Source organism: Fulmarus glacialis, unplaced genomic scaffold, assembly GCF_000690835.1.
Source record: "Fulmarus glacialis isolate BGI_N327 unplaced genomic scaffold, ASM69083v1 scaffold37229, whole genome shotgun sequence".
NCBI lineage: Eukaryota > Metazoa > Chordata > Aves > Procellariiformes > Procellariidae > Fulmarus > Fulmarus glacialis.
In genome coordinates this window covers 29,807-57,505 of record NW_009234541.1, presented here as the reverse complement: position 1 = coordinate 57,505, position 27,699 = coordinate 29,807, and the positions used below count along the sequence as shown (strand labels likewise).

At 39.0% G+C, this 27,699-nt stretch overlaps 1 protein-coding gene across 1 annotated transcript in view; it reads left to right on the top strand.

Annotated features, from left to right (window-relative positions):
* Positions 1–2,353: 2,353 nt before the first annotated feature.
* The window catches only part of RGS22 (regulator of G-protein signaling 22), a gene marked incomplete at its 3' end in the record, with an annotated part of 53,417 nt that continues 28,071 nt past the window's right edge, over positions 2,354–27,699 (top strand). The window contains exons 1-11 of the mRNA XM_009585681.1: positions 2,354–2,378; positions 3,030–3,058; positions 6,350–6,412; positions 14,830–15,051; positions 18,855–18,940; positions 20,778–20,943; positions 21,287–21,462; positions 24,446–24,704; positions 24,816–25,057; positions 25,620–25,781; positions 26,708–26,888. Coding sequence (XP_009583976.1) covers positions 2,354–2,378; positions 3,030–3,058; positions 6,350–6,412; positions 14,830–15,051; positions 18,855–18,940; positions 20,778–20,943; positions 21,287–21,462; positions 24,446–24,704; positions 24,816–25,057; positions 25,620–25,781; positions 26,708–26,888 — 1,611 coding nt within the window. The remainder of the gene's footprint in view (positions 2,379–3,029; positions 3,059–6,349; positions 6,413–14,829; positions 15,052–18,854; positions 18,941–20,777; positions 20,944–21,286; positions 21,463–24,445; positions 24,705–24,815; positions 25,058–25,619; positions 25,782–26,707; positions 26,889–27,699) is intronic.

The following is a 27,699-nucleotide window of genomic DNA, read 5'->3' as shown; positions in this document are numbered from 1 at the left end:
ATGTTTCTGTTGTTGTTCTTGCTTCAAAAATTACAAGCAACTAGGAAAGCTTAGGAGAATGTTATACACCATTCTAAACCTACATCAGAAAGAAAAAGGAGCAGGGGGAAAAGGAGTGGAACGAACATTAGCTTAAACATTTGAAATAATTTTAAGTAGTTTGGTTATGAGACAATGTAGTCTCATATACAATGCAGTGCAATTCTTCTACCTGTTGGAAAAGGTTCACTTTACATTTCATGGGCTATCTTGTTATGCATATTTCTCTTACATATGCATTAGGTATACCTATTTGAAATATTTCATAATCACTATAGAACATGTCCTGATACATGGCACTAAGAAATCCTGTGTTTAAATGTATGCCATTCAGTGTTAACCTACTGTTTGCCACGTCTTATTGAATAGAAATTGCATACAGAGAACTTAAGGGTAGTTAATACTTCATCAAAATATTGATCATACTATTTAAATTGTCCATAGCTCACTTAAGTTTGAATCTTTATATTTTATTCTTTGCTTCTGTTGAATATGCTTTTCATATATATCAAACTTTTGGCTGAAATGTGTATCTTGGCTATGATATTATTCAGCTTATCTCTTTGGGAATACTATCCTTCCCTTAAGTGGAAAAAAAACCCACAAATCATTCCACCCTAAAAAGCTAATCAGACAGCTAACAACGTTACACCAAGACAATTAGAAGAGGCATTATTCTGGCACTTAGTAATTAGAACAGTGATTGTTGTATTTGGGCAGGCACGCCCGGGGGTGGGAATGCACATCTGGAGTAGAGGGTGCAAAATACTGTGTGTTTCTAGGAGATGAAGCTATTTTCCCTGCCTCTGTGATATTTGATTTACTGCTTGTTCATTTTTGACAGTCATCAATTCCTGGACTTTAAGCTGTAGTCCCTGAGCATGTGCATTTTGTTCTGTTTTTGCTTGATCATGGATTCCACCAAAGTTGTGTGTGAATTAAAATAAAACTTTTTTTCACAGCTGAAGAGTATGACTGGAGATACTATACTGTTCTCTGAAAGGTGGCACAAATGATAGAGTTAGCTGGGAATGGGAAGCTCTTGATGCATTTTGGGCACTTTCTCAGTGCAGCTGATGGATTAGGCTTCTCAAAGGAGCCCTTCATGTAACTTGCATACATGACATCTTATACAACCAATCCCAGTGGGATTTATGCCAAGCTACTGAAATCAGAGCTGTTCTAGAAATAAGCAGCAGTAGAACCTTTGAGGGAACTTTCATGCCAAAAAACCTGAAGGTGCCTGAAGAATTCATGCAGTTCTAGGATCAGATACTTGCTAGGTAGGATGCTGTCAGATCCCAGCTGTGGAACACCTAAAGTCCACCGAAATCCTCATATAGGAGCCTGAATTCCTTCTTTGTACACAGGGTTTGCTGATCATACCGGAAATGTGACTTTTTCTTATATCCTGGAGTACTCCCTCAAGCCAAGGAAGAAACTAACATTCCGTGAGTAGACTCTATTCTATGTCTCTTAATGTCTTTTCTCCTTCCACCTAGGCTATTTATAAACTTCTCCCTAACTGGGGGAAAATGCAGCTGCCTTTGGATTTCTGCTAGGTCTGGGCCCTGACAGCAGGAGGAAGCAGGGAAGGCTGTTACCAAGGCTGCAGGTTGTGTTACTGGCACATCACCATGGAGCCATTCTATCTGTTAGGAAACAGCCCAGGTTTCATCTCAGCCTTAGCAATACGAAGCTCCTCACCTTTTCTTACTTGGCTGCAGGGGAAGTTCTCTACCATAGATAGGACTGACTTTGTTACTTGGGATCAAGTCTTACAGCCTGCTAAAGATGCGGAATTATTTGATACATGATGTAAATCTGTTGGTCATTAGTCATATGGTGTGAGATTTTTTTAGGCAAAATCCCACATGGCTGAAGGGTTTTGCTAACATAGGAGAAGGTAGAATATCATTTTGGACTAAGAACTACCTAGGTTGGTTGAGAAAAGAGCGTTTAATTTCATTTCTTGCTGCAAGTATCTTCAAATTCCTAGCCCACAGGCATCTCTTTTGGGACCATATCATCAGCGTGCCTGATAGCCGAGTCTGCTTCAGGGAGCTTTGCATCAGCAGTAGAAGTATTTGCTTACCGCTCAGCTCATCCTGTGCATTGTTTGCAGTGCCATAGCAACCCCGCTTGCAGTGAGCCGCGCAGCAGAGCCAGCCTGCCCTGGTGCAGACCAGCAGTCCCCAGCCAGGCCCAGGGACTGCAGCTCCTATTTCTGATCTGCAGTCAAGGATTTCACCTTTGCAAATGAGGTTGTAAGCTTGCAGGTGTGGCTGCTGGTCCTTATGTATGTAGATCCAGGATGCAGCTGAAGAGGCTTACCACTGGTACGTAGTGCTTTCCATGCAGGGTGATGGACTGACTCTGTGTTAGACCGGGGGTCTGACCCCAGGGTGATTGTCTCAGGTACAGAGAGGGTGATACAAAAGAGGGAGATTTTGAACGGCTAGGTTTAAACTTGCCTAGCAAAATTCATCAGTCTGAAGAGAGAACTTTACTCCCTTCCAATGGCATCACAAAAGATGGAATATTCTCCTAGAATGAGTGAGGTTATCTGGGAACACCCACAATTACTTTTTTTTTTAAATTTTATCATATGATTCATAATATTTGCTGTTCAAGGCTCCCAGAGTCTCACACTAATCTGTGTTTTCATTAAAACCAGCAAGCTTCTAGTAACTAATTTTGCAGAGGAAAGCTGAAAAGAAGTTAACTGATATGTATGAGAATAATCCAGTTAAATAATACTTTCATTATATTTAAATCATTCTTGTGATATTGAACCTTTTTATGCATGGGTCAACATTACTGCATGTTCTTAGAGTTTATTTTGTTTCCTCAGGCTAAGTTATTTTATTTCAGAATATCCAGTAAGGTTGTCATGCTTCACTACTTTTTGTTTCTGTTCAGTAATCGTAGTTGAACAAGCTTGACTGTATTGCTTGGATAACATATGATATTTCATTTTTGTGTTTCAGAACCTCCATGTATAACAGAAGAAGTGTTTGTAAGTATGCTTTACAAGGCTTGATCATTCATTTTGTCATGCAACTGCAGAGAAAAAAGGCAAAAAACCTTTTTGGAAACTATTGTCTGGTTTCTCACTTCTTTCTTCTGTCTAAGTATGGAGTACTGAGTAATTTCTTACAATTTTCTCAGACAAAAAAATACTTAGTTTGAAAATAATTAGGAAAAAAAAAGAAACAAGAAACTCTGGAGAATAAGGATGGAAATGGAAAGGAAAGTGAAATAGGATGAAGGAAGGAAACAATCAACTGAAAGGTTCAACATGACAGGTTTAAGAGTCTTCTCCAACTTTTCTTGCCCTTTGGTCGTAGCTAATTGTAGGTTTCCCTGATGGTTGTCCTCTTATTTGAAAAGTATGTATGTTTACCTGTTACATCATATGAAATGACACCTTAAATCTTGCAGCTTAGGTAATGTTTGTCTCTTCCTCGTTTTGGATGCCTTTGTAACTGTGTATTTTAAAGTATAAATGTATTGCTGTTTCTTTTGGGAGCCTCTAGATATTATCATGGACAGAATCAAGGCTGAATTCAGGTAGAGATAAATGCTATATATAGCAGATATTTAGCATATATAAATATGTACATGAGAACAAACGTATATATATGAAAACATCTCTCACCTGCACATTTACGTTGCATTAAACCTTGATTCTGCAGGCTACTTAATGTGACTAGATATGTCTGACTCTAGGGGAACTTCACACAAGGACATGAAGCTGTCAGAGTTCTATGCAGGATCAGGGTTTTGTACTAACTTTAACTTTTGACATTTAAAGATGCCATTTATTACACATTTTTCAAGAGTGGAGAGGTATTTATCATTTTAGTGGGTGCTGCAATGTGAAATGCAAACCTTTCAAGATGGTGCCACTTTTACCCACGTTCAGCTTCTCCTCTGGTGTCTAATAACATTTCATGTTTCTGTACTTTTTCATGATGGCAGTAATAGAGAAAGTTATCAAATACTATAGACAGAAACCATTAGGTTTGTGTCCACAAAATATCTAAGAAATGGTTGTATACCATTGCCAAAATGATTTTAAAATTCCTTTCAATGTTAAAAGAGTGATAGAAATCAGGCCCAGGATATTCCTATTTGTACACAAATTGCACGAAGGCCAAACTGCACTTTTGGACCAATTATTTTTAGCACACCTTGACCTTCAGTTGCAATTGTAAGGCAGCTTTTTCTAGTCATAATTTGGACTGTGCAGCAGGAAAGATGGCATGGGAAGAAATGAAACAAAATGTTTCCAAACACAAAAATCTAAGCTATAGTATTGTATATGCAACTCCATAACCTATAATGTGCAAATATGAAAGTGCAACTATGCTTTCAAATGAAAGTAAGACTGACCACAAAAACCCCTCAAAAAACCAGAGGAAAGTGTATTGTGTATAGATGCAGTAAGATCAGTAAGTAGTAAAGCTTGCATTAATAAGATCATAAACATTTTATTGATTAATCAACCACTGCGTTTACATTTCTTGCTGTTATATGGGACTACAGAGAATTATATCCTTGGCAAATTAAAGACACATGTTACCTGCATATTCTTAAAGAGCTTATACTTCAGCCAGTGATAATTGAATTGTTTTGAATAAGTCCTTTGAAACAATAAATTATTTACATGCGATATTACCATATCTAGCTGTCTTCAGATTCATCCGTATCAGTATCAAATCTAATTGTCCATTGCCCAAACCAAACGTGAGGCAGACTGCAGTTTTTTTCTAAGGATTTTTTTGTTAATTGTGTTATCGCTTGCTGAATTGAGATTTCTGCATCTGATTAATTGCCTAGTGACATTAGCGAGAGGATTTTCTGTTGACTTCAAAGTGCTTTGGGTTAGACACTTTGGTAAATTCTCCTATTTAATCAGTGCCCTAACATCCCTAGGTCCATGTCACTGCAACTGCATTGGACCATTGGCCTGTGATCCAAATAAAGCACGATCTCTGTAATGCAGAAAGCCTTGCTTTCAATGTTGTAAGTGTTTTCCAGGAATAAGCGTGAGCTAACTTGCCTGTCCTGTATCAGTCACAGCAGCAACCACAAGTGCTAAGAAATAAATGTTGGCAGACTAAGGCTGGACAAACACCATCAGATCTTGTCATGCAGCACACAGGGGCCTTTCTGAGTTCATATTAAAGTAGATTAGCTCAAGATTTCTTCCTTACCTAAGTACAAGTTGTCTCTATTTAGGTTAGACACTGTGGAGTTTGGATCAAGATACTGCTTGCCTACAAGTGATACCATGTACACTGTACATAACCTCTCTTTAACGCTATTCCTCATTAGCACATTTCAATGTTATGAACTTAAGAAAGAGAAAAAAGATTTGTGTCACAAGACTTTTGCTGATATCAGCAAATACATTTGATTTAGGTGCATTCTCCTTGCATTGCAAGGCAGAAATAATAGAATATTCAAGAAACTGAAACTATTAAAAACTGTTCAAGAGTCTTCATTATACTGAAGACAGATTTCTGAAGACCAATGGAATAATGTTCTACTTTTACCTTCTGTTGAATTGAAATGGGGGTAGTGGTGGTATTGAGTGCATTAGAAGTAAGATTGGGATCCATACTTACTGATTTGTCAACAGCAAAAAAATGTACTTTCTATTCTACAGTTTTTGAGTCTTGTTAGCAGGATTTAAAATGCAGTGGTCAGAAAGGGCACAAGAACACCTGCAGATGCAGTCTTCACTTGATGTTGATGAAGTCAACAGGAAGACTCCCAGTTCTGTGATTCCAAGTATGGCATATACTGCTTGCTTAGTGAGCCAAATAATTATAGATCCGTGAGCTGCCTTTTATTCCCCAAACATCCACCAAAACATCCCCAAGAATCAGTGTGGGAGCAGAAGCAGGCTCTAGTGCATCCTTCCCAGATGCGAGAGAGAAAGGTATAACGTGGGGAATTTCTAGACTGTTAGCTTATGCACATTTTTTCAAAAGTAAACATGCAGATTTCCAGCATTTAGAAGCTGTTGGGTTTATGAAGGCTTTATCTGTAAACTTCTTGGCAAAGGATTTACCTTTACATGTGTTTTTTAAATTGCTAAGGATCTCAGCAGTGTGCAATGGCTAGAATATAACAATGATTCTATGATTATATTCTCAAAAGTGGGAAATAACATTTTGCAAAAGTTTGCATGTCATATCTCATGGAAAAAGCATTGTTTGAGGCAACAGTGCATTCAAACCGTGTTAGCGCAGATTAGCACAAGCCTTGCTTTGTGGTTTTGTCTCTCTCTCTGTAGGAAGAATGCTTAGCCACAGATGATATGCTTGTGGATTACTTTAACGAATTTTTGAGTCTTCCGGTAAGTATCTTACAGGAATCCCTTGCAAAATACAAGAAATCCCTTGCTAAGATTAGTAGTAAGGTAATCCAGCTTAGAACATTTTGCATTTTGCCACTGGGAAATTAAATGGCTTTTATGATATGTCTGTATTTTAATGGTAGCAACACTTACTGTTCAATGTTATTATCTGTCAGGAAAAATAACACAGTATCTGGACTTCTGGACACAGATTTTCTCTTACAAATTTACATATTTAAATCACAGTGCACCAAAATAATATGAATAGGAAATGAAAAAGAGATGTAAATACTTATTTAAAAAGTATAAGGAGTCCACTTTTATTCTAGTATCACAACATGCCGTCATAACAAATATTTGTCCTTTTACATTCTTCTGGCCATGTACTCAGTGGTTAATAACCACTTTTCCTCAGGAACCAACTCTATTTCTCTTCATGGCTGCAAAGACCTCAAAGTTGGCTTTCCCCTCCTCTTCCCCTCCCATCTGCAGCTAGAAGGATGCAGCCTTACACTGTATTCTGTGTGCTGATCCAGCTGCAGTTAGACCACCATACCCAATGCCCAATAATTAACCAATTGCCCTATATTTTGCTCCTTTTCCCAGTCAACTACGCTGCCTCCCCACACTCTCATGGGAGTCACATGTACTGTCCCACTCCCTCAATGCAGCAACCTCACCCAACTTCATCTTAGTAGTCTCAGCCCTGACTATCCCCATTCTCTCCATCCACACACCTCACACCCATACTCCCCTGCAAGGTGGCACAGACCTTTCCACAGTGTCACTCATGGCTCCCGTGGGGTCTCCCAGTCGACCTACCCCAGAGCTGCCCCACAGCCTGTCCCCCTCCTAAAGCCCAACAGGCTGCACTATGAGAACATACACCCATTTCTGCAACTTGCTTTGTAGGAACCACCACCAGCATTAGGAAGGGGCAGAATATTTCTTGATGCTCCTTGGACCTAAGACTATGGTGCAGACACTATTGGAATAAATTTAGTTATGATTCAGGCTTACCAAACTGAACTAGACTTAGATGTACTCTCTAAACCACATCACAGATTTGTCTAAAAGTACACATAATGGGAGCTGTAGAACTAAGGATTGTAGGACAGGGTCCCCTATGCCAATTTTTTATCTTAAAATAGAATCTGGAGATATTAAAACAACTCTGTATCAGAGTGTGGGTTTTGTGCTCAGCAGTGATACTGACTTCTCTCAGGAGCTCAGCCTTTACATGCTTTCACCACACTGCAAGATTCCTAAGAATAATTTTTACATAGCTAGGGAGACACAGATGGAAGAAAATGTGTGGTGAGAGGACTGGGTTTTTTTCTCTTTCTTTCTTCCCCCCTCCCCCTTGCAGCTGCTTTAGGATATCTGTCTAAATCCAAGCCTAACTCTGTAGCTTTTAAACGCAGGCCTCCTTCCATGTGCCAGATTGTTCTTAGCATAGGAATACCATCCTCCACGCCTTTGCTGCTTATTTGGAAACTATGCTTTAAGTTTTCCCCAAATCACAGAGGATGGAGCGGGTAAGAAGTTCAGCCTGCTTAGTCTCTGGGTCTCCTTGGACATGCACAGATTTCAGGACATCTATTAGAGGCCAAAATTCTCCTTGGCCTCAGAGGGCTCCTCAGCCCACAGTCCTGGCGCAGCTCAGCAGCTCTGAACCACAGTGATTGTCCAGGCACTCCTGACTGCTCTGGAAGACCATAGAAAAGAGTTCACAGACACTTCTGAGTAAACACTGTTCTACGCTGGTAATCTTGGTAGGTTTCTAAGATGACACATGGTCTCTCTTCTATATATTTACATATCTTCATGAAAACAGATGTTCTATTAGCTGTTCTTATCTGTAATGTTCTCATATTTGGTTTTATTTTCTCTTTGACATTTTCCCGAGGATTTACCCTCTTCAGGATTAAATTCTATTAATGCCTTGAGTTCTGTGGTTTGAATACCTTGTATTCCCCATTTCCCTCTCCTTCTCAGAAGGCTTCTACTAAAACACCACATTGAAATTTCCATTGCTTTATTCTTGTTGTGCTTATATGCTGTTGCCTGGGAACAGTATTACCCAGGTGTGCTAGTAGTTAGGCAACAAGTTAAACTGAAAATATTGTGTGACTTGATACAAGAAATCAGGGGTAGAATATGCTTATTTTAAGAGACTGGCTCTGAGTTGATTTATAATGCACCACTAGTGTATGGAAAATTGTATCACCGGGGACTTGCTATAGCAGCACCAGGTGGTTTTTTTTGCTTTGATTTACAATATATCCTTTAAGTGATCCTGTTGTTATAATAATATTCAGTGCAATCTGACACAAATATCTAGGTACTCCAAAGATCTACATACTGTAATGAAGGTTAGTTTGTAAGGAAAATATTTCTGAAAGACAAAATAATACAAAAAACCCTGTGAGGGCACTTGTTGCCAGTACTACAGTGATTTCACAGTAGCAGAAACCAATTACATGACATACAAATGAGTTACACTTTCCTTAGTAACTAATCTAAAATGAAAGATTTAAGAGAAACCTTGGCCTCCACACATTTCCATTTCTAGCCAGTCAGGCATCCCTAGAATTCGAATCTTTGATCCATGTATTTAAAACCTCCAAGAATATGTTTAGCCAGGAATGAAAATTCAGAAGTCAGAAATCGCCATCCAGCTCAGTGTTGGAGGCCTCAGTAAGAAAGCGCAGTAATGTCAACTTGTTTCTCCTGCGCTCTACAAGCTGTCTGCTACTCCTTCCACCCCAAGTCCATGCTGGGGCCTTACCCCTCATTTTCCAGTTACCAGTGATCCTGATGAAGACACACTCCTCCTCTTTGCGACCTCGAAGGATTGCACTAGAGACAAAAGAGCTAACTGCACCGCAGTTGAAGCATATTCAGGAGATGGTACTCTTGGTGGTAAGTCCCTGGCTGTAGGTTTTCCTTGCAGCAGAAAGATACCAAGTGACCACAGTTTTATCAACTTCAGATTTGAAGACTACTTCTTTTGAAAGAAGCAATTACTTCATCCCCTTTATCACATTAAACACATTCTCCTTTCCTTGCTTAGGAGCACAGAGATATATTAATAGTGCCACACAGAAAGAAGAGGCAGCATACTGTAGGTAGATTGCTTGATATAATTTTCAAGCTAGTAGGAACTATTGTAGTGTGATTAAAAAAACTTATGCTAAATGGTCTAGGAAGACAGCTATGGGCCAGTATGCAGCTAACAGTTTTAAGTTAAACGTGACTCTAATGAGTAGTCTGGGATCCAGGATTTGACATAGGTGATGATTCTGAAAACAAAGCACAAGTAACAAAGTTTGGGCCAACTAGTCTTTCTGAAAACAGAATGATCCTGAAAACCTGGTGCTGTCAAGAGTGAAAACAGACCTGATCTATGAGTAGCAGACGATGGAAAGGGCAGAAAGGAAAAAGCAATCCACTCTGCTGCACAGTTCAGGCCCTTCTCTGTTTTGAAAATGGTTGTGAATAATTCAATGCATCAATGCATCAATTCAAGGTATCAATCCATGCTCACTAGTTTCCTCTCGTCTTTTCCAGGTCTGTGGAGGGAGGCTGCAGGTGCCAATACAACCTCCCTTAAAAAGACTTTTACATCAGTAAGGCCCTACATGCATGTTATGTTGAGTCTTACCCAGGACTAAAACTTGTTTGCTATCATCTTTGATATTCAAGGAAGCAAAAGAAGCTCTCCTGACTTTTTTCTTATTGCTAGCAGGTTTACTCAAAATGCTCTTCTCTCTTAACTAGATTGTGGTATGTGATTGTGACTTGTGTCTTACTCATCAACGGAAGGGAAATCCTGGACTCATTAAAGTCAACGGGAAATTTGCCATTGACCATGTGCAGTGTGAATTTTCCAGGCACTTCCTAGAGCTGCTCAAATTCTCTTCTGGTCTGGACTCTCACTGACATTTATTTATGATGCACACATATACCCATCTTAAGGAAGTTTTGGCAAAGTTCCTGGATGAGGTCTCTATTCATTCCCACCCTTTCAGGGCCTTAACCTAAGAGGCAGCCAAGCAGTGGTCATTCTGTTTCTCTTGGGATCAAACTACATTACTTGGGGTGGGATGTGGTGAGCATATTTACACATTTGTTAAGTGTATCTGAAGTTAAGTATATCTGAAAACTGTTAAGGCAGAGAACAGTGAGATTTGTATGTCTGATATCCTGGCAACATGGTGATGGATGCTGTTTTGGTTTCTGTTTTGGGAGGAGTGAAAGAAATTTGCCTTCCCTTCAGTTAAGTGTAGTTTAGGTTTCAGAATTATGTATTCTATTTATTCTTCAGCTGAAACCATATTCAATGTGCATTTGAAAGCTAAGAAATTTCTTTGCTGTAAAAAATGTACATGCAATTGTTTATTTATTTAATAGTATGGCTGTAGCACAGTCTGAAAACAGCTTTTTGTTGTTTGCTTGGAGATTTTTTCTGAAGCTGAGATGGCTACACTGAGTTACATTGGTCATATTGAATTCAAGGGGAGAATTGCCTGTGAGCGCAACAGTTTGCAAAGTCTGTAGGCTTCTTATTTGTTGGTATTTCAACCCCTTGTTGATCCTATTTGTTGTGCTAAATTAATAATGTATGAATCCCAAGCTTCAAGGCTCCTGCCAAACCTGATTTATTTTTTCTTAACATCTTGAGGTATAATTTGGCTCTGGAGTTTTCCCTCTCTATCTTCAAAGGATCAAAAATTGGCCCAAACTAGAGAGAGAATGTAAGGAAGAATGCATTGATACTCTTAGTCTTTCGTTCGTGTATTTTACTTGTCTGCAAAAAGCTAAAGCACTTGCCAAATGTGGGGTAAGAAAGACATTTCTTAGTATGTTAGATTGGCACGGATAATTTTTTCCCTTTCCTTTATAGTGTAGGCTATCACCCACTCCTTAACATAGGCATCTTCACTGAAGAGATTCCTTGTTATTGCAATGACCTAGAGTATTGGTGGTGCCATAAACCTCTCTGATATTGTCCTGTGAAACACTGTAGGATTTTACAGCACTTGGTTGCTGTGGGAAAGGTTTTAAGTTCGCTACAGGGTATTGAGCAGTTTTTTTTTTTTTTTTTTGTGGCTTGTAATGTGTGGGAATGGTTAGATTGTGTGTTTTGCTCCAAAGTTTTTCACATACTGAGAAGGAAACGGATTGACTGATCCTCTCTGTCCTGTACTGTAACTAGGAAAATGTTTCCTACAAGAAATCAAGTTAATTTTTTTTTTGTGTTCCCATTTGATTTTTGTCATAACATTATCACTTTTATTTCTGAGGGGAGGATGAGTTAAGATGGTCAGGACTTACCTCTTCTTTTATTATGCTTATAAAAACATTCTGATTTATCATTCTGGTTTTCTTAAGTAAGGAAGTGAAATATGCTTCCCCAGACAGGCTTAAACTGTTCTAAAATGCTTTTATACAATACTTGGATGAGATGTTGTATCCGGTAGAATTTGGGATTTGTACAGAATCATAGATCACTCGTGCTGGAAGGGGCTTTGGGCCGGTCTATAGTCCAGCCTCCTGCCCAAAGCAGGGTCAATGCTTTAGTGTTGACACCAGGTTGCTTGGCACTTTCTCCAGTTGGTCTTGAAAATCTCCAACAACTGATTCCATTGTTGCTCTGGACAGTCTGTTCCAATGCTAATTGTCCCACAATTACCTTTTTTCTTACATACAGTTGAAAACTCTACTGTTTCAATGTATGACCATGGTCTCTTGTCCTCCCACCAGGCACCTCCATGAAAAGCCTGGCTCTATCTTCTCAGTAACCTCCTTGTAAGTACTGTAAGACTGCTGTTAGGTCCTCCCAGAGCTGTCTTTTCTTCAGGCTAAACAAGCCCTGTTCCCTCAGCCTCTCCTCACGGGCAAGTGCTCCAGTCTCTGACCATCTCAGCGGCTGTCTGCTCGACTTACTCAAATCTATGAACATCCTTCTTGAACTGGGGACCCAAAACTGGATGCAGTATTCCAGATGTAGTCTTACTAGTGTCAAGTAAAGGGTTCTACTGGCTACTCTCTGACAAGAAGTATGCATGCCTTTTGATGTTCCTGGGTACAGGTAACTACATCTTGGTCCAAAACCCCGAAGTCTGGACTAGAACCACCTTTTTCAGTTAAGTATGTAGTGTATGAAGTCTTAATCTTTTTATCCCATGAGTGTATGTTCTTTTGTTCCATTAGTATATTTGACTTATAAATGATTTGTAGTCAGACTCCCAAAAGAGCAATGCACTTCACATTTTAAAAGTTGTCACTAGCATTTTTCACTACATTAGCATGTTTCACTACATGGAAGTTGCTGTGTGTTTTCTGTTCAGTTAATTAGAATGTGTATTGAAAAACCTAGATCTAGAGTAAGTTACAAAGGATTAAGTAAAAGTAGATGTGTGTGATAAACTAATGTTGTCTTTGCTTAGTTTTCAAGTTGAACAACATGGAACTAAAATAATCTGGTCATGTTTAGTCACGTAGCCCTAGATTATGGAATTTGCGCTTTGTTTGCTTTTTCCGCAAGCAAGAGCATTTCAAATCCTGAGAGACTGAAGCACCTTGTTTCTTAGTGTACTTTCTTCTGTTTCCTTTTTAAAAACATGGAAAAATAAATAAGGAAAAATACACTTGGAGGTTATTAAGGTTGCACAGTTAGTCACTTAAAAGCTGGTAGCAGCCCAAATTAGGTTTGAAAGTAAATGAAATGTATGCATAGCAAATTGGAAGGAGATCTGAATAAGTATAGAGAAATCTACTACACATAGAAGCCTCTTTAAAATGCTGTTCAGTACATCTGGAAAAAAAACCACTAAAACCTGCAGAGTACCCTGGAGAAAATTAATGCCAAAAGAAGCACAAGGTGTCAGAGAACAAAAACCAAGCCATGATTTCAACTGAAGTTAGGCAACTAAACAGACTAATGCAATTCAATGCATGGCTCTGAGCAGTGACAGTCTGATGTCATAGGTACTAATCACACACTTAAAACTCTCACACGCTACGTGCTTTGCCAGGCTGAGCCTCCACAGTGAGACATTATGGGATAAGTAGGGAATGTTGTAACCACATGTTGCAGCCACATGGTTTGATCTTGGGCATTGCTCTACAAGACATTGACCAACAAGGGGGCTTCAAACAGAAGCAACAAAATAGCTGACACTGACACGGTTACTTTGGACTTATATAGGTGTGAAAAAGAACAAAATCGGTCTGTAATATATTTCTGTATTATATGTAGCATGTATTCAGCATATGTAGTATGTATATGAATTACGCATATGTGTGTATATATGTGATATATGAAAAAGTTCTAGGAAACGAAAAATACAGTGCTTGAAAAAATAAAATAATCTTATTAAGTGCAGGGCAATGACAACTGTACAAACACCAGGTGGGATCCTGTCTGGAACGAAGCCAAAAAGAATTTTGGCTGGGTCTCGGTATGGATATGGCCAGGATTTTCTTCAGTTCTTAAATACAACATGCCTTCCTGTCCTCCAGCTCAGTGTGGAGATGCTTATATGCTCTGGTTGTATATAAACTCATATTCATAACTGCCTTGGGTATCCCCCATTACTTCTGTAAAATCCATCCATATTTTCCGTCTTCATTTCAAGTAAGAGAATTTGAAAGATAGCCTTTAGGGAAATACCTAATACCAGAGCTCAAAAGATGAAAGATGGCTCTGTTTTAAGGTGTACACATGCAGTGGGTTTTTTGGAGTTGACAGTTACATAGCTGATGTTGAAGTTTGGTCTACCCCATGTATTACACAGTATCTGACTGAACTAGTGATGTATACTAGAACTTACTACAGGCCATAGGTTTTGGTAGGTGCTTGACCTACAAGTAACAATATGGTGAAAAGCCTTTCCTACATATGGAAATCTTCAGATTTATCCTCCTCAAATGCGTCTCACATTTAAAAGGTCAGCTTCATTGGTAATCTTTTCAAGCCTTGATTGTTTGTGGTAATGAATGGGAGAGTAACACTGGAGATCTGATCCTATAGGCAAGTAGTCTCCTGCAGAATAGTTATTAAAGTCACTGTGAATTATATATTCTAGACATCTGTGTACTGGATCTATAATTTGCATGTGAAAAACAATGGTCTGTGATCTAGAATGAGGTAAATTCTTGACAATTAAGCATAGCTGAGACAAAAAGTAGGAATGCTTTGGAAAGCTATACACCGAAGACACTAAAGAACAAGAATGCAGAAAAATTACTATTCCAGGCCCTAAACATAAGCTACAGCAGGCAAGAGAAAGAAGCCTCATAATACCAGCTTGCATCTGTAGGATACTTCTATACTATAAAAAATAACTTTCTTAAATGAAAGCGTTCCCTTATTACAATGTTACAAACTTTCCAAACTTCTTTTGCAGACTTTTGCCCAGCCAGTTAAGTTTAACTCTGACTTTGGGGTTTTTGAAGTCGTTAATGATGCCCCAAAACGCCAGGAAAGCCAGTTGAAAAAAATTCTACATGATCAGAAACCTCCAAACCCCATTTATGATGTTCTAAGGAAAGCAAAGAATGACGGGCAGCTCTCCAAAATGCGCAGTGCTTCTCCAACCTTCAATATTGATCCAAATTACAACACTATGGTAAGCATCTTATAGCCCCTGAGTTTATATTTAGATCTTACTGTAGAGATACTGGCAGTAGTTATTGTTGTGTTTGGCTTGGTAGCTTGGGAAAAATGTTAATTTATGTTAGGAAAACATAATGATGGGCCAAATTATGCCCTGCAATGCACATGTGTCTAACAGACAAGTGAATGGAATTACACATGTACATCCTGTAGCACAGAATTTTGAAGATTCTGTAGGTCAGGATTTAGTTGTGTGGTCTGAATACTTTTTAATATTAAAAGGAAAAATATTATGACAACAGTTACTTTACTAGTGATCCCTGGAATGTGCAAATTGACTGAAACTAATGCATCTCAGTCTTTCCTTATTAATTAATTTCCTTGTGTGGCTATGAGCTCATCTGTGGTCTGGCAACACATAAGACTCTCTTCCATTAATTCCCAAAGGATTTACATGGTTAACATCAATTGAAATGGCCAGAGAAAATCTTCGGCAACAAGAAAGCTAAATTAATGGAAAGATAGGTTGGATTTTAGAAAAAATTCTTGTTTCAGACTTGCTCAGATGCTGTCAGTTTTGGTATTCTTACCTGTTTACTTTCAGGGCTTTCTTCAGCACCGAATTAGGCAGATTAAATTTGGGAATTGAAGCACCATATGCACCTGAGAGACTACAAGACAGTATAATTAGTTGTGGGAGTTTACCTTTAAACAATAGCTTTGGAGGAGAAAATATATGTCACTGAGATACTTGGTTTATTCCTTTCTTGCTTGCTTTGCATTGGTGTGACTGATGTGACTTCATTTCATTCAAGGCCAGTCTAAGGTCTTGCTACATTTTTAGAGGCGGCTGCTCTAAATTATGTCATAGCTGGAAAGCTGAGAAAAAATCAGGGAGTTGTAACAGTCTGCTGCTTTGCCCAGTGTAAGCTTAATGATTTTCAGAAGAGAAAACAGTGTTGAGAGAGGTCAAAAGGCAATGATGTTTAATAAAATGATAGTAATGTGAGATTGCAATTATCTGCATCTAAACTGGACAAATGCTACAATAGGACAAGGCTCACAGACATCCCTACCATGTTAAATAATTATTTTCACAAATACTTTGCTTGAGAGCACAAAAGCAGAAGAGCTATTCTTGATTTCTTATTTGCTCTCAGGATTCAACTGAGGAAACATTGTGTGCTTGTGCAAGCGTGGCTAATATTTCTCTCTGGGATAACCTCACATCACTGCAACTGTGGATGTCCTTTCTTGACAAATTCAAAGCCATTTCACTGTTACATCTTTCATGTGGTTTGGAGCAACAGGGTTCCTGTATTATTCAAGGATACATTTATTTCTCTGGGCCATTTTCCATAGATGGGAAGCATTATGGCCTTCGGAGGAGCAGTATACCTCAGTACGCTTTCTTGTCCTTTTTTGAGGAAAGGATGATGCTTCTTCTTATTTTTGACTCCTGCTTTACTGGACAGGTAACCTAGATGCCTCATCCAGTTCAGCTTGCCATCTCAAGGCTGAGCTGGAACAAAATGGCCTACAAAACAGCATGCCAAAAATTGTTACTGCAACTACACAAGGTGAAAGAAGTCAGCTTCATTGATTATACTACACTATGACTGAACCAGAAGAAGTCATCACAAACCAACTGCATCAAGTAGTTCAGTCCAAATCAAATAGGATTTGGTCTTTCAGGCATTGGGTGATGCTGCCTTCTTCGCTTTGACTGCTTTCTTCACACTGGCTGAAGAGATTGACAGTTGCTTTGAATGTTACATTGCTACAAAAAGTCACCTTGAGTGGCCATCACTGGCACATTACTAATGAAAATAAGCTATGATTGGAGAATCCTATTAGGCCTTTCAGGCTACAGCCTGAATTTAAACACATCTTGCCTAAGAAATACACCCAGTGGTATTTTCCTCTGTATTTTACTTCCTCCTCAGACTGTTACAAATTTACAGATAAGAAAAAGTTCTCTGCATGTGTGCATGCACACTTGCAAATTATTGATATGGAGGTAAGTATCTTCTTATCAATAGTCAAAATCAACTTGGATTGAAATATATTAAGAAAAAAACCTGCTGAATTGGGTAGAATTGATCACAACTATGGAAAGAAACTGGCTGGCATCCCACATACCTTACTTCAGAGAAACCCCAGTTCAGCAAAGCACTTAAGTTTGTGTTTAACTTTAATCAAGGGAAGTTAAACACATGCTTAAACTTAAACACGTGCTAAAAGCGTTGCTGGATTGGGTCCCAGCAAGGCCTAAGGCTGACTGGGTAAGGAAGCTAACCAAGGTAACAAAACCCATCAGATTAAATATAGTGTCTTTCTCTGGGGAAGGGGAAATAGTAGAGGTTCTTTCCTTCTGATAGTATATATAATTTTGTGTATACCAGCCATGTACAGATGTGAACATGTTATGAATCACTCAGACAAAAAACTGGGCTGTGAGTCAGTAAATACAAAAATATTAAATGCCAAAATAAAGAGACAATCTTCTGTATTTCAAAAAAGCTTGTCAGTTACCAAAAAGAGGCACACACTGTGTGGTTGGGAGTAATTAGTCTCCATCTCCACAAATTACATTGTATGAGCCACTGCCAACATAAGCTTTCCATATTTTGAAATATTTTCTTCTCTCTAAATGAAACCACCCACTTTCTGAGTAATTCAGATTTTTTTAATCCCCTACAGATATATATGAGGCAGAAATAACCCTTGTCCCTAATGGAATATTAGCTCATGGAAAGAAAATTTAAAATGTAATCTACATGAACTGATTATTTGATATAGCAAGTAGCATCCATCCTTGCCCAAACTTCACCTGTTTTTATGGACAAGTGGAGTTACTGGATTCTTCCAAACCATCAGTCTCACCTTCACTAAAAGGAAAAATGCACCTCAGATAAATAAAACAGGTCATCCCCTAAGAGTGGAAAATGTATGCTCTTAAAAAAAAATGTTAAAAACTGTGCCGTGTGTAATTTCTACGGGAAACAGCTATGGATCACTGTGGCCCTTAGGCAGAGAGCTCACTCTCTGTGTAAGACTCCAGGCGTAATTTTTTGGTCAGCTGGCTCTGTGTAGCTCGCTGCTCCACACCTCCCTTCCACCCCCCAAACCATTCTTTGGAGGCACCTCTATTTCTGCTTTGACAAGGCACTGAGGCTTAGACCGCCTGAGCAGAAACCTCTTATGGGCCCGATTCATAACGCACTTAGGTTTCCACTACAAGAGTTACTGTGTGCAATGCAGTTATGCAATGCTCCAACATAAAAGCCGGAAAGGTCATAATTGATTGGCTTTTTATTTGTTTGATTTTGTTTTTAATATCCACAGCTCTCCCATTCTGGGAGTATAATTTAAGTTAAGGGGTTCTTACTCCTCAAATTCTTGAGCAAAAATGTAATAGTGGTTATTTATAAAATGTGATAAAGTCAGAAAAATTAGCTGTTTTCTATTGCAGAAAATTTATGAACGTCTAATTTGCATTTGGAGTTGTAGAGTAAAAGCATGATTCATACACACATTATTTCTGAAGAAAAAACACCCATGATTTCTTTAAAAGGTGGTATTCTTATAGGTGAAATCAGATTTAGACCTTGTTAGCTGTTAATCAGAAAGTAAAGTAACTCAATTGTCCCAGCATGATTAAGGCTAAACTGGATAACAAAGGTGGTATTCATTGTATATTTGTCTTCCTGAGACAATGCTTCTGTAGAAGAGGGATAGAGAGAAGCAGTTACACAGCAAACAAAACAAGAAAGTCAAGAATTCTGCACATCTTTGGCATTTCTTTTTTCATAGTGTCTTGATCGAGAACATGCAATTCAGTGGATTAAGAAAGAAAGGCTTCCAGCATTTCTAGTAAGCGACTGTTACTTTGAATACAGGTACTGCAATCTTTTATGCTGTCTCTCAGTTTTAAATTTGTATATTTTTCTCTTCTGTCTAATTCATCTTGACAGTACCCTTAATATGTTTTCTCCCACCTCTTGTCCTGTTTAATTTTAGCATTTTAGTGACCTGGATAAAGTAAAATCAGTGAATTTTTTCACTCATCATTCTGTAATTTTCCTTGACCATGAATTACATACTGTATTACACCATTACAGGGAGAGTAAGAGTGGGGTTTGCTGATTTCTGAATCTCTGTTCCACTGAGATATCATGGTAGCGATGCATCTCTCTCTAATCAATATGGAGGCCATATAAGTGAAAGATATGAATCCATGAAATCTATTTGGAAAAAACAGCCAGTCCTTTTTATTTCAATTATTAGTTTTGCATCTTTGGGCCTCTGGTCAGACTTCCTTTTGCAAGGTTCTCTGGGGGATGCTGTGGCATAGTTGGATGATTTACAGTTATACACTTGCTATGTTTTTCCAGATGTCCTTTCAGCAGATGTTCAGGAGGTTTAGTGTGCTTTTTGGAAAGATCTGCCCCTACATCCCTTAAGTTTGTGTTTAGATGCTGATAATTGTAGTGTGTTTTAGGCGTCCTACAAGGAGCGGCAGCATGGCATTAGGGTTCACAAAACTCATGTTTGGCAACTGTAATGACAGACTAGTTACTGGGGTATGGAGTTCTGCTTGAAAAATTTCAAAATATTTTAAAATTCCAATATCCGAAAGACTGCACTTAAATTCAAGGGGAAAAATGTGCAAAGAATAAATGAACTTTGAAAGAGTGCTCCATTTTACCTTTAATAGCAGCCTGCTTTACATGTGTCTGGGCCTCATGAAACACTAAAAATTTGATCTGCTATAGCAAAGTATTTCCTTGGTCAAGCAGAGTTACCTAAGAGAATTACATAAAACTAACTTTAAATATGTGCCAATTTCCATTGACATCAGTACTTCAAGTTACTTTCCTGAATCAGGATCAAGATAGGCTGAGACGCTAAAGGGAAAACTTGCATTTAAAGATGAAGATACCCAAACCCTAGAATGAAATCCTATTTGTCCTCAAATAGTGGGGACAAACGGAACTGGGCATTCAGCTCACGGTCATAGGCTCAGATATAGGCTTCTTATTCCCTTCATTTCCACCTTGGTTGGTTTTGTATTGCTTTCTAACTTAACGGAGTGAGTTCTGCCACAGTTCTTGAGCCCAGAGGATCCTCATTATTGCCATGTGGTTCTAGGATTGCCTTGCCTGAACATCGCAAGGTTCACACTAACACAAGGTAGCACTGGAGTGCTGTTCAGGACTATGAAGTCCTCATATAGCAGACAGCTGAACACGGAAGTGCCAGCTGTCTTGTTATCTGCAACTTGAATTAGTATGATCACTGCTGTGGCATTGCTGCTGGAAGGTTGCTTGTATCAGGACCAGGAAATGTAGTGTCTGGTAGTGACAGAGGGGTTCTGCAATCTGGGAGAATAGTTCCATTTTAGCAATCAAAAGGTTCAAGGACTTCTTGGCAGAGCTTGGGACTGCATAGATACAGGCAAGATCATGCTGACAGAAATCAATTTTACTGGTAAAGTTTGATAATGCAAAGCAGGCCACCAACTGCAAAGCTGCTGGGCTATGGAATGGCAGTCCTGGCGTTTATATATGTGACAGCAGGTGAGGGGTGAAATAATAAAGCAGATCATGAAGTTCCTTGTAGCAATTTATTTTTAGAGTTATCATGGTTTTTATTGCCTATTCTAGGGAAAAATCAACTGCTTCTCTGACTAAAAGCTAAAATTAACTATTTTCTTGTCACAATGTTTAATTTCAGGCTAGCAAAATTGATATCACAGGTAGAATGGAGCAAGACTGGCATTAATTTCATTATAGATAGTGACTACTATCCCTGGATAAGGAAGCAAGACCCAAGTTCTCCCCCTCCTGAGGAGGATGACACTTTGTTGACTATGAAGAAGTTCTACGTCTCGCTTGGCCAGGTAAAATAAACATGTTTAGTGGGTGTAACATCAAGCTAGATTGAATGTATTAGGTTAAATTATTGTAACTGAGGTCACAACCTAATTGGACAACTGATTCTCTGAATATCCCTTGTTTTCAAAGCTCTTTCTACTATAGAAGAAGGTTGATGGGTTCTTCTTAAACAGAAGCTGTGTTACAAGTATGCTCAGCTACTGTCATACAGTTCTCTTCACTGGGAACTATTGTTACAGAAATCTACACAGACTGCATAAAATGACTACAGACAGTAAGCCCTCTGCTCTCAGAAACAGTGCAATAAAAAGAGAAATTTGAATTATTCTATGACATTTCTTTTCCTAGGCTACAGTTTCTCAGACAAAGGATTGGTTTACGTTAGCAAAACGAAGTGAATCCCTGAAAACGACACATTCATTTATGCATCCTGTAGCTTCTAGTCAAATTCAAGATATTCAGTGTTTGCCTGGGCAGCATGAAAGAGACGATTCATTAAGCAAAAAAGATAGCCTTCTGGGTAAGTAACAGGGGGCTGAGCCATAGTATTTATAACACAACTCTGACGAGGTGGAAAGAAAAGGCATTCCAAGGAATTGCTGCTAACTCCACTTATTACCTTCTGAGTATCGCGTGGTATCTTAGGTCTCAGACGGGGATTTGTTTCTTTCCATAGCCACAACATTAAATGAAAATTTGAGTTAGTAGCCAAATAATTTTGTGATAGTAGAAGCCTCTTTTCTTACATATTTCTGTCTCAGATGTCTGTAAGTTTCAGCTGAGGGTTTTTTTTTTTCCATTTAATATGTCTTGAAAGACTTTCTTGTCTGGATTCTTTGGGTATTTGATTATGTATGATTTCTTCTTAGGGTATTTATGTTGGGCACTTAAAGGCCTTTTGGCTGCCAATTTTTATGAATCTTCAAGAACGTAATTGTTTGTGACGCTCCTGTCTATCTGTCAAATTTAACTGAAATTGTTCATCAGGTTTCAAAGGTACTGGGAGAGAACATACGGATGCACATATGAACATATCTGATTGCATAGCTTTGCTTCTGCTCTATAGGCAGCAGCAAGATGAACAGAGAAGTCTCAGCTCATATGTTAGGAGTCCTCTCTCCCCCACTCTCAGAGGAAGAAGCAGCCATTCCACTTTGAGACTTGTACTGCTGGGACCTCAGAGTCCAATGGCTGAATGGAAAATTGGAAGACATTATAACTCCAGAAGTCTGTCTTCTTCCCCAAACCCATGAGGATCACCCCAGGAAATACATTGCTGATGCATGGATTATTAATGAAGTTATTCAAGTTGCACTCGTTTGCAGCTCGTGACTTGACCACTAATTTTTGCAGTGCTTTGAGCAGAGAGTTCACAAGTGCACCATTCCTGCACAGCATCATAATGTAGTGTAGCGCTGTATTGCAGTGGGCTGGCCATAGGCCTATGCAAAGTCTCTCTGTCTCTTCTTTTGCTGCAGTTGTCCTGCAGTCAACAGCATTTTGCCTCAATGAATATTTTACATCTTCTCACTGACAACTTTATTTTATAACATAAACCTTCATTTTACATGTGCTTATTACTCTCCTTTATGCTTATTTCATGGGAAATCCAGCATTTCTTTCAGTCAGAAAACTTTCTTTAGGCACAGTATTCACCTGGTGTAGGGGTCAGGCACTGGAAGCAATAAAGAGCATCAGCTAAGTTTGTCAGAGCCAGCCTGCAACTAGAAAGAGTTCAATAGCTGAAGGTATTTGCTTGGACAACCCAGTTTGAATTCCTTGCTCACTGCTTCAGTTGGATCAGGGTTATCAATTAATGTCTTGAGCAAAACCCTGAGCTACTTGGTTTTTGATTACTCAAGAGCTGTGTATCTCTCTCCCTAATTCCCTCAGGTCCTGTGAAATCATTCTTCGTGTTTCAATTTCACAGAACTGTGTTGAGAAGCTATAATTTTTCTTTTTCAAGTGAAAACATTTAAAATAGTTTAGAAATAAGAAAATATATTTTAAATCACACTGATTTTTAAATTAATGTCAACATATTGTGCCATATGTACTTACACACAAAATTATGTAAGTGCTGAGCAGGCAATCTCTATGCCATGTTCCAACCCAAGTGTCTGTCTGTGACAGTGGCCAGCACTGGTTAGACGTGGCTTATTTTCAGAGGAAGATGGAAGGAATGTCTAACTGCCATTGCCATTTATTGACTAGGCCACCATAGGGGGTTACACAGGCTGATAACATTGCAAATGTGAATTCAGTGGATCTGAATCTTTTCTATCACTGTCTGATGTAGTGCATGTGCTCAGAGGTTGTAGCAGTCTCCTCACTGACAATGTTTTTGCCTTAGTGATACAATAGAGTATGATAGCCTACTTCTTAGCTTTAGGGAAATACAGAAGATTCAGTTTATTTTATAGTTTAAGCACTGGATTGATATGAAGATATTGTAGAGTCACAATTGAGTTACAACTTTGGTTTTTTTACTTTCACTTAGATTCTGCTGCTGTTCACAATATCTGTAGTTATTCTGCTCAGTTTTACAGGGCTGACTTGTACAGCATCAACCTAGCTAAGCAGTGTGTATAGTCAAGGTCATCTTTGCTAAGATGCTCCAGAAGTACTCGATTTGCTAAAAGTCTGGCAGAAGTAGAAAAGATATTTGAGCAAGTTAAATCAGTAAGTTTCTTTCTCAACAGACCAGGATGGCAGGGCATGCTTAATAGCATGGGGTCGGTGAGGAGTCTGGTAAAAGGAATTAAGCAGAGAAGTGTAGACCGAAAAAACAGGGCTGGTCACTGTTCTGAACTTGTTAGTTATGAAACATCTCTAAATGCAAAAGAGCCATTTCTGGGTGGCAGACTGGACTGCAGGATTGTTAAATGTTTCCAGAGCCCTTGACATAATAATTTGTTTTGTTGTCCTTCTATGTATGTCAAGATTTTATCCAACTGACAGAGGCCTGTTCGATCATTTAGTCTTTTGCAATAATCAATGTAAATAGACAAAGAATTATCACTTACTAGCTTCCTCAAGCCTAAACAAAAACCAATCCTGCTACATACTGTGACTTTGATCAAACTATGACCAAATGCTCAGGAAGAAACCAGGCCTTGCAGCACAACAAGGTGGTTTAACAAGTGCTGAGGAGCTGGGATGCTCAGCTGAGTAAACAAGACAATTGGCTCCAGAGGGAGTTGTTCCTGAACTCTGCTGCTCTGCTGGAATTCAAGAGGGAATGAGTTTCTGAGTCATGGGGCTGAGTTTCTAGCCAGATAGCAACAGCAGAAGCACCTCTGCTATTCCCTGCTCTGCAGTGTGACATGGTCTGATTGTTCTGCAGCAGCACAATATAAATATGTTGCATTTTTGTAACTTGGAAATGTTGATATGCAAGAGAACAGTCCTGAATCAAAAGGTGTTCGATGATTTTTTCTGATTTAATGCAGGAGCAGGCTCCCTGTCTAAGGAATGCCACCAACGGAGTTTCCTTTCCCCTTCAAGGACAGCATCAGCAAAAGCCAATGTTATTAGGGAGAGATCCAGAGAGGCTGAGGAGGGTTCTTCTGTGGCCATTGCTGAACCTTCTTCCCACACTCAGTTAAGAGTTTATCTAGACCCAAAATGGGACAGTGCAGCAAAAGAAGAAAATGGACAGGGAAGCACAACTTTTCAGACACCAGAATTCATACCAGCTTATACTCAATTTGTAATGAAGGAACCTATTTCAGAACTGACCCGCCAGCCAGCTGCTGACATTGAGAGTGATGTGGATTTCCACAAACAGCCTGAAGTGTTTATACATGAGTTAGTAAATAATGGATTTACCCATGGTACTGCAGAGTCGCTCTTTTCCCAAAGTTCTCCACTTGCTGCCTTGGACTCCAAGAGAGAACGAGATACTGAAGAAGTAAGCTTAAGATCAAGTTCAGAAAGTGGTGGGGCAGACAGTAGGGCTGCCTGGTGTATTAGTCACGGGACTTATGACACTGGCAACAGACACGAGTTTGAAAGATTCAAGAAGTTCATTAAAGGAACAGTTGGGGAGAGGTACTGGTGGCTCTGGATGGATATTGAAAGACTAAAGGCTCTTAAGGACACTACGAGGCAGCAAAGGTACTTCCCGTTATTTAGCAGTTATTCCCACTATTTTAATACTTGTAACCCAGCTAGATCAATGCAGGTTTTGAGATTTCAGAATAAATTGTAATGTTTGAATAGAACAGACACAATTAAAGTAATCATAAGCGTCCTGACAAGGTAAGTCAGGAATGACTCTGCTGAAGCTGATAAAACTCTTTTTGCAGAGTCACGTTTGCAAAGCTTACATGAAGTCAGAATCACTGTAGTATTAAGGCTTTGTTAGAAAGAGATTTGGAAAACAGATGGCAACAGAAAAAAAAAAAAGAATATAAGAATTTAAATTCACAAGTAGGGCATTCAGTATGACAAACTGCTTTAGTGAAAGGCTCTGCTGGATTCAGATTGCCTATTCTAAGGCACTGCACATTTTATCTTATAGACAACCTGTCTCTAATTTGCAGAAAAATTGTTTTGGCTTCTGCCACTTGCAATTAAAAACATGTTGCATGACAGCAGTTTAACCAGTAGGATGAACTGTACTTAGTTCTGTATAGCATCTGATACATGCTTATGTGACTATTTTTGTTGACTCAAGGCAACTCAGTAAGATGAAAAAACTCTATCTGCTGAGCAGTGGAGACTATTTCCTCAGTTCGGAAGTGTTACTCAGACTTGATCTACTGCATGGAGATCAGTGGAATATAAGGCATTTAAGACGGATTCAGCCTGAAGTAGTGAAACCTCTACTTCTTTACTGGTATGAAAAAATGAACATGAACTAAGTTTAACAAATATCCCTTTTCTTTGATAAGCCTGTTAGGTTTATTTCATCTCACTTATCCCATTGCAATTATGGGAAGCAATGTCATCATAAATACTAGCAGATGTTGCCTCTGACTTTTTAGTTGAGCCTAAACTACACTGCAATCTGCTGAGAAGCCAGGTAGATCTGCCTTACTGAGCCCTTGTTATTTTACTGCCAGAGCATCTGAGCTACTTTGTCTATAGCTGCCTTGGATACCATTCAACTAAACTTTAGGCTGCAGGGTAGGGAAATCCCTCCAGGCATAGAAGGTTAATTCTGTCCTAACCTATTCCCCATATTGCCCTTCTCAAGTTTCTGAGGATGCTCTGTGTATACATCTGTGTGGAATTTGACCCTGAGACTTTACTGTTCAATGTCTGTCATACAAAATGCCTTTTACATATTGACAGCTTAAGTGAGGATACAAATTCTAACCTGTTTCCAAAACATAAGCTAAATTTTTGAAGGTCTTCTCTCCTCCCCAGGGGGGATCAACAAATTGCAGGCATAAACAAATACCTGCAATTGTGAACTTTGCTGCGGAGCCTCATGAGAGTTGTGGTCTGCGTCCTGTGACCTAGAATCCTTTCCTATTATTTGCTGTAGGATGGATGGGGCATATCCTACTGCAGACTCACACAAAGGCAACTATGTAATGGTACAGAATTTGCAACCTAAGTTTACGTGTAGGTTGGTTTTAGATTTGGAAGAGTGCAATGTCTAAACATATCTTTAACACTGACTGATTTTTAATTCTATGTGCATATAGCACCATATCTTGATACAGTAAACACATGGGGGAAAAAAAGAAAAGCAGTCAAATAGCCCAGTATTTCATGTTTTGGGAAAGTTCTACTTATTAGCTTTTTTTTCCCTAGGGGTCCCAGATTTTGTGTCACTCATTCAACAGCAATAGAAACTGCCAGTGCAAAACTGAAGCTCTGGCACACATGCCAAGAGAGACCGAGGGTGGACATTGATCCTTTTCCACAAATGGTATCATTGCTACCATTGACACTCAAGTCTTGCATGCCCAGGATACCACCTTCCCTTCCTCAGGTAGGTAGGATCACAACATTGAAAAACAAAGCCTTGTCCCACCAAAAATAATGATAAAACTCCTGGAATTCAGTGAGACAAGAATATGGTACTTGGTTGTTAGGAAGTCAAGATTTAGCAAACTGGTCTATTGCAGATGGTTATGTATAAAAATGCAACAAAATTTTACTATACTTTATGCAACAGGTTGCTATAAATTGAGTCAACCTTCTCAGTTATATCCTGGTTATTTCATAAGTCTTTTGGATAGATATTTTATCTCGAAATTCTCAGAACTGCAAAATTAAGGATCTAGCAGTGCAGATTCTGCCCTTCAACCAGCCTTATTTTAATCCGAAGTAATTCTTACAACTTTACTGCAGTTACCCTGAATCTACCCCTCATGTTTGTAAAAAGGGCAGAGTTCTGCTCATTTTCTATCACCACAGTCCTTCAATCAGCTACACGTGATTTTTGCTTTCTACAGAGGGCCATGAGCCACACAACACAGATCTTTTCACAGCGTGTAGCTTGCAGGTGGCCAGTTTAGTTTTGACTCTTTTCTTCCTTGAAAGCCTGAATTTGAGAGGTAGCTGCAATGAAAGCTGCAAGTTTTCAGCAACACAGTGTTAAGCCTCAGGACAGAAGGTACTTGGAGAATGTGAATCGAGACTGTGGTTCCAGTATCAGGAACTGGATCGTCTATGCCACAGATCTGTTCACACACACCTCTGTTACTTTGAGTTGGATAGTTTTAGACTACAATTATATTTTTAAAAAGCTAATTCATGGAGATAGTGGAGGAAAAACAGTGGGACAGACTTCCTGTTTA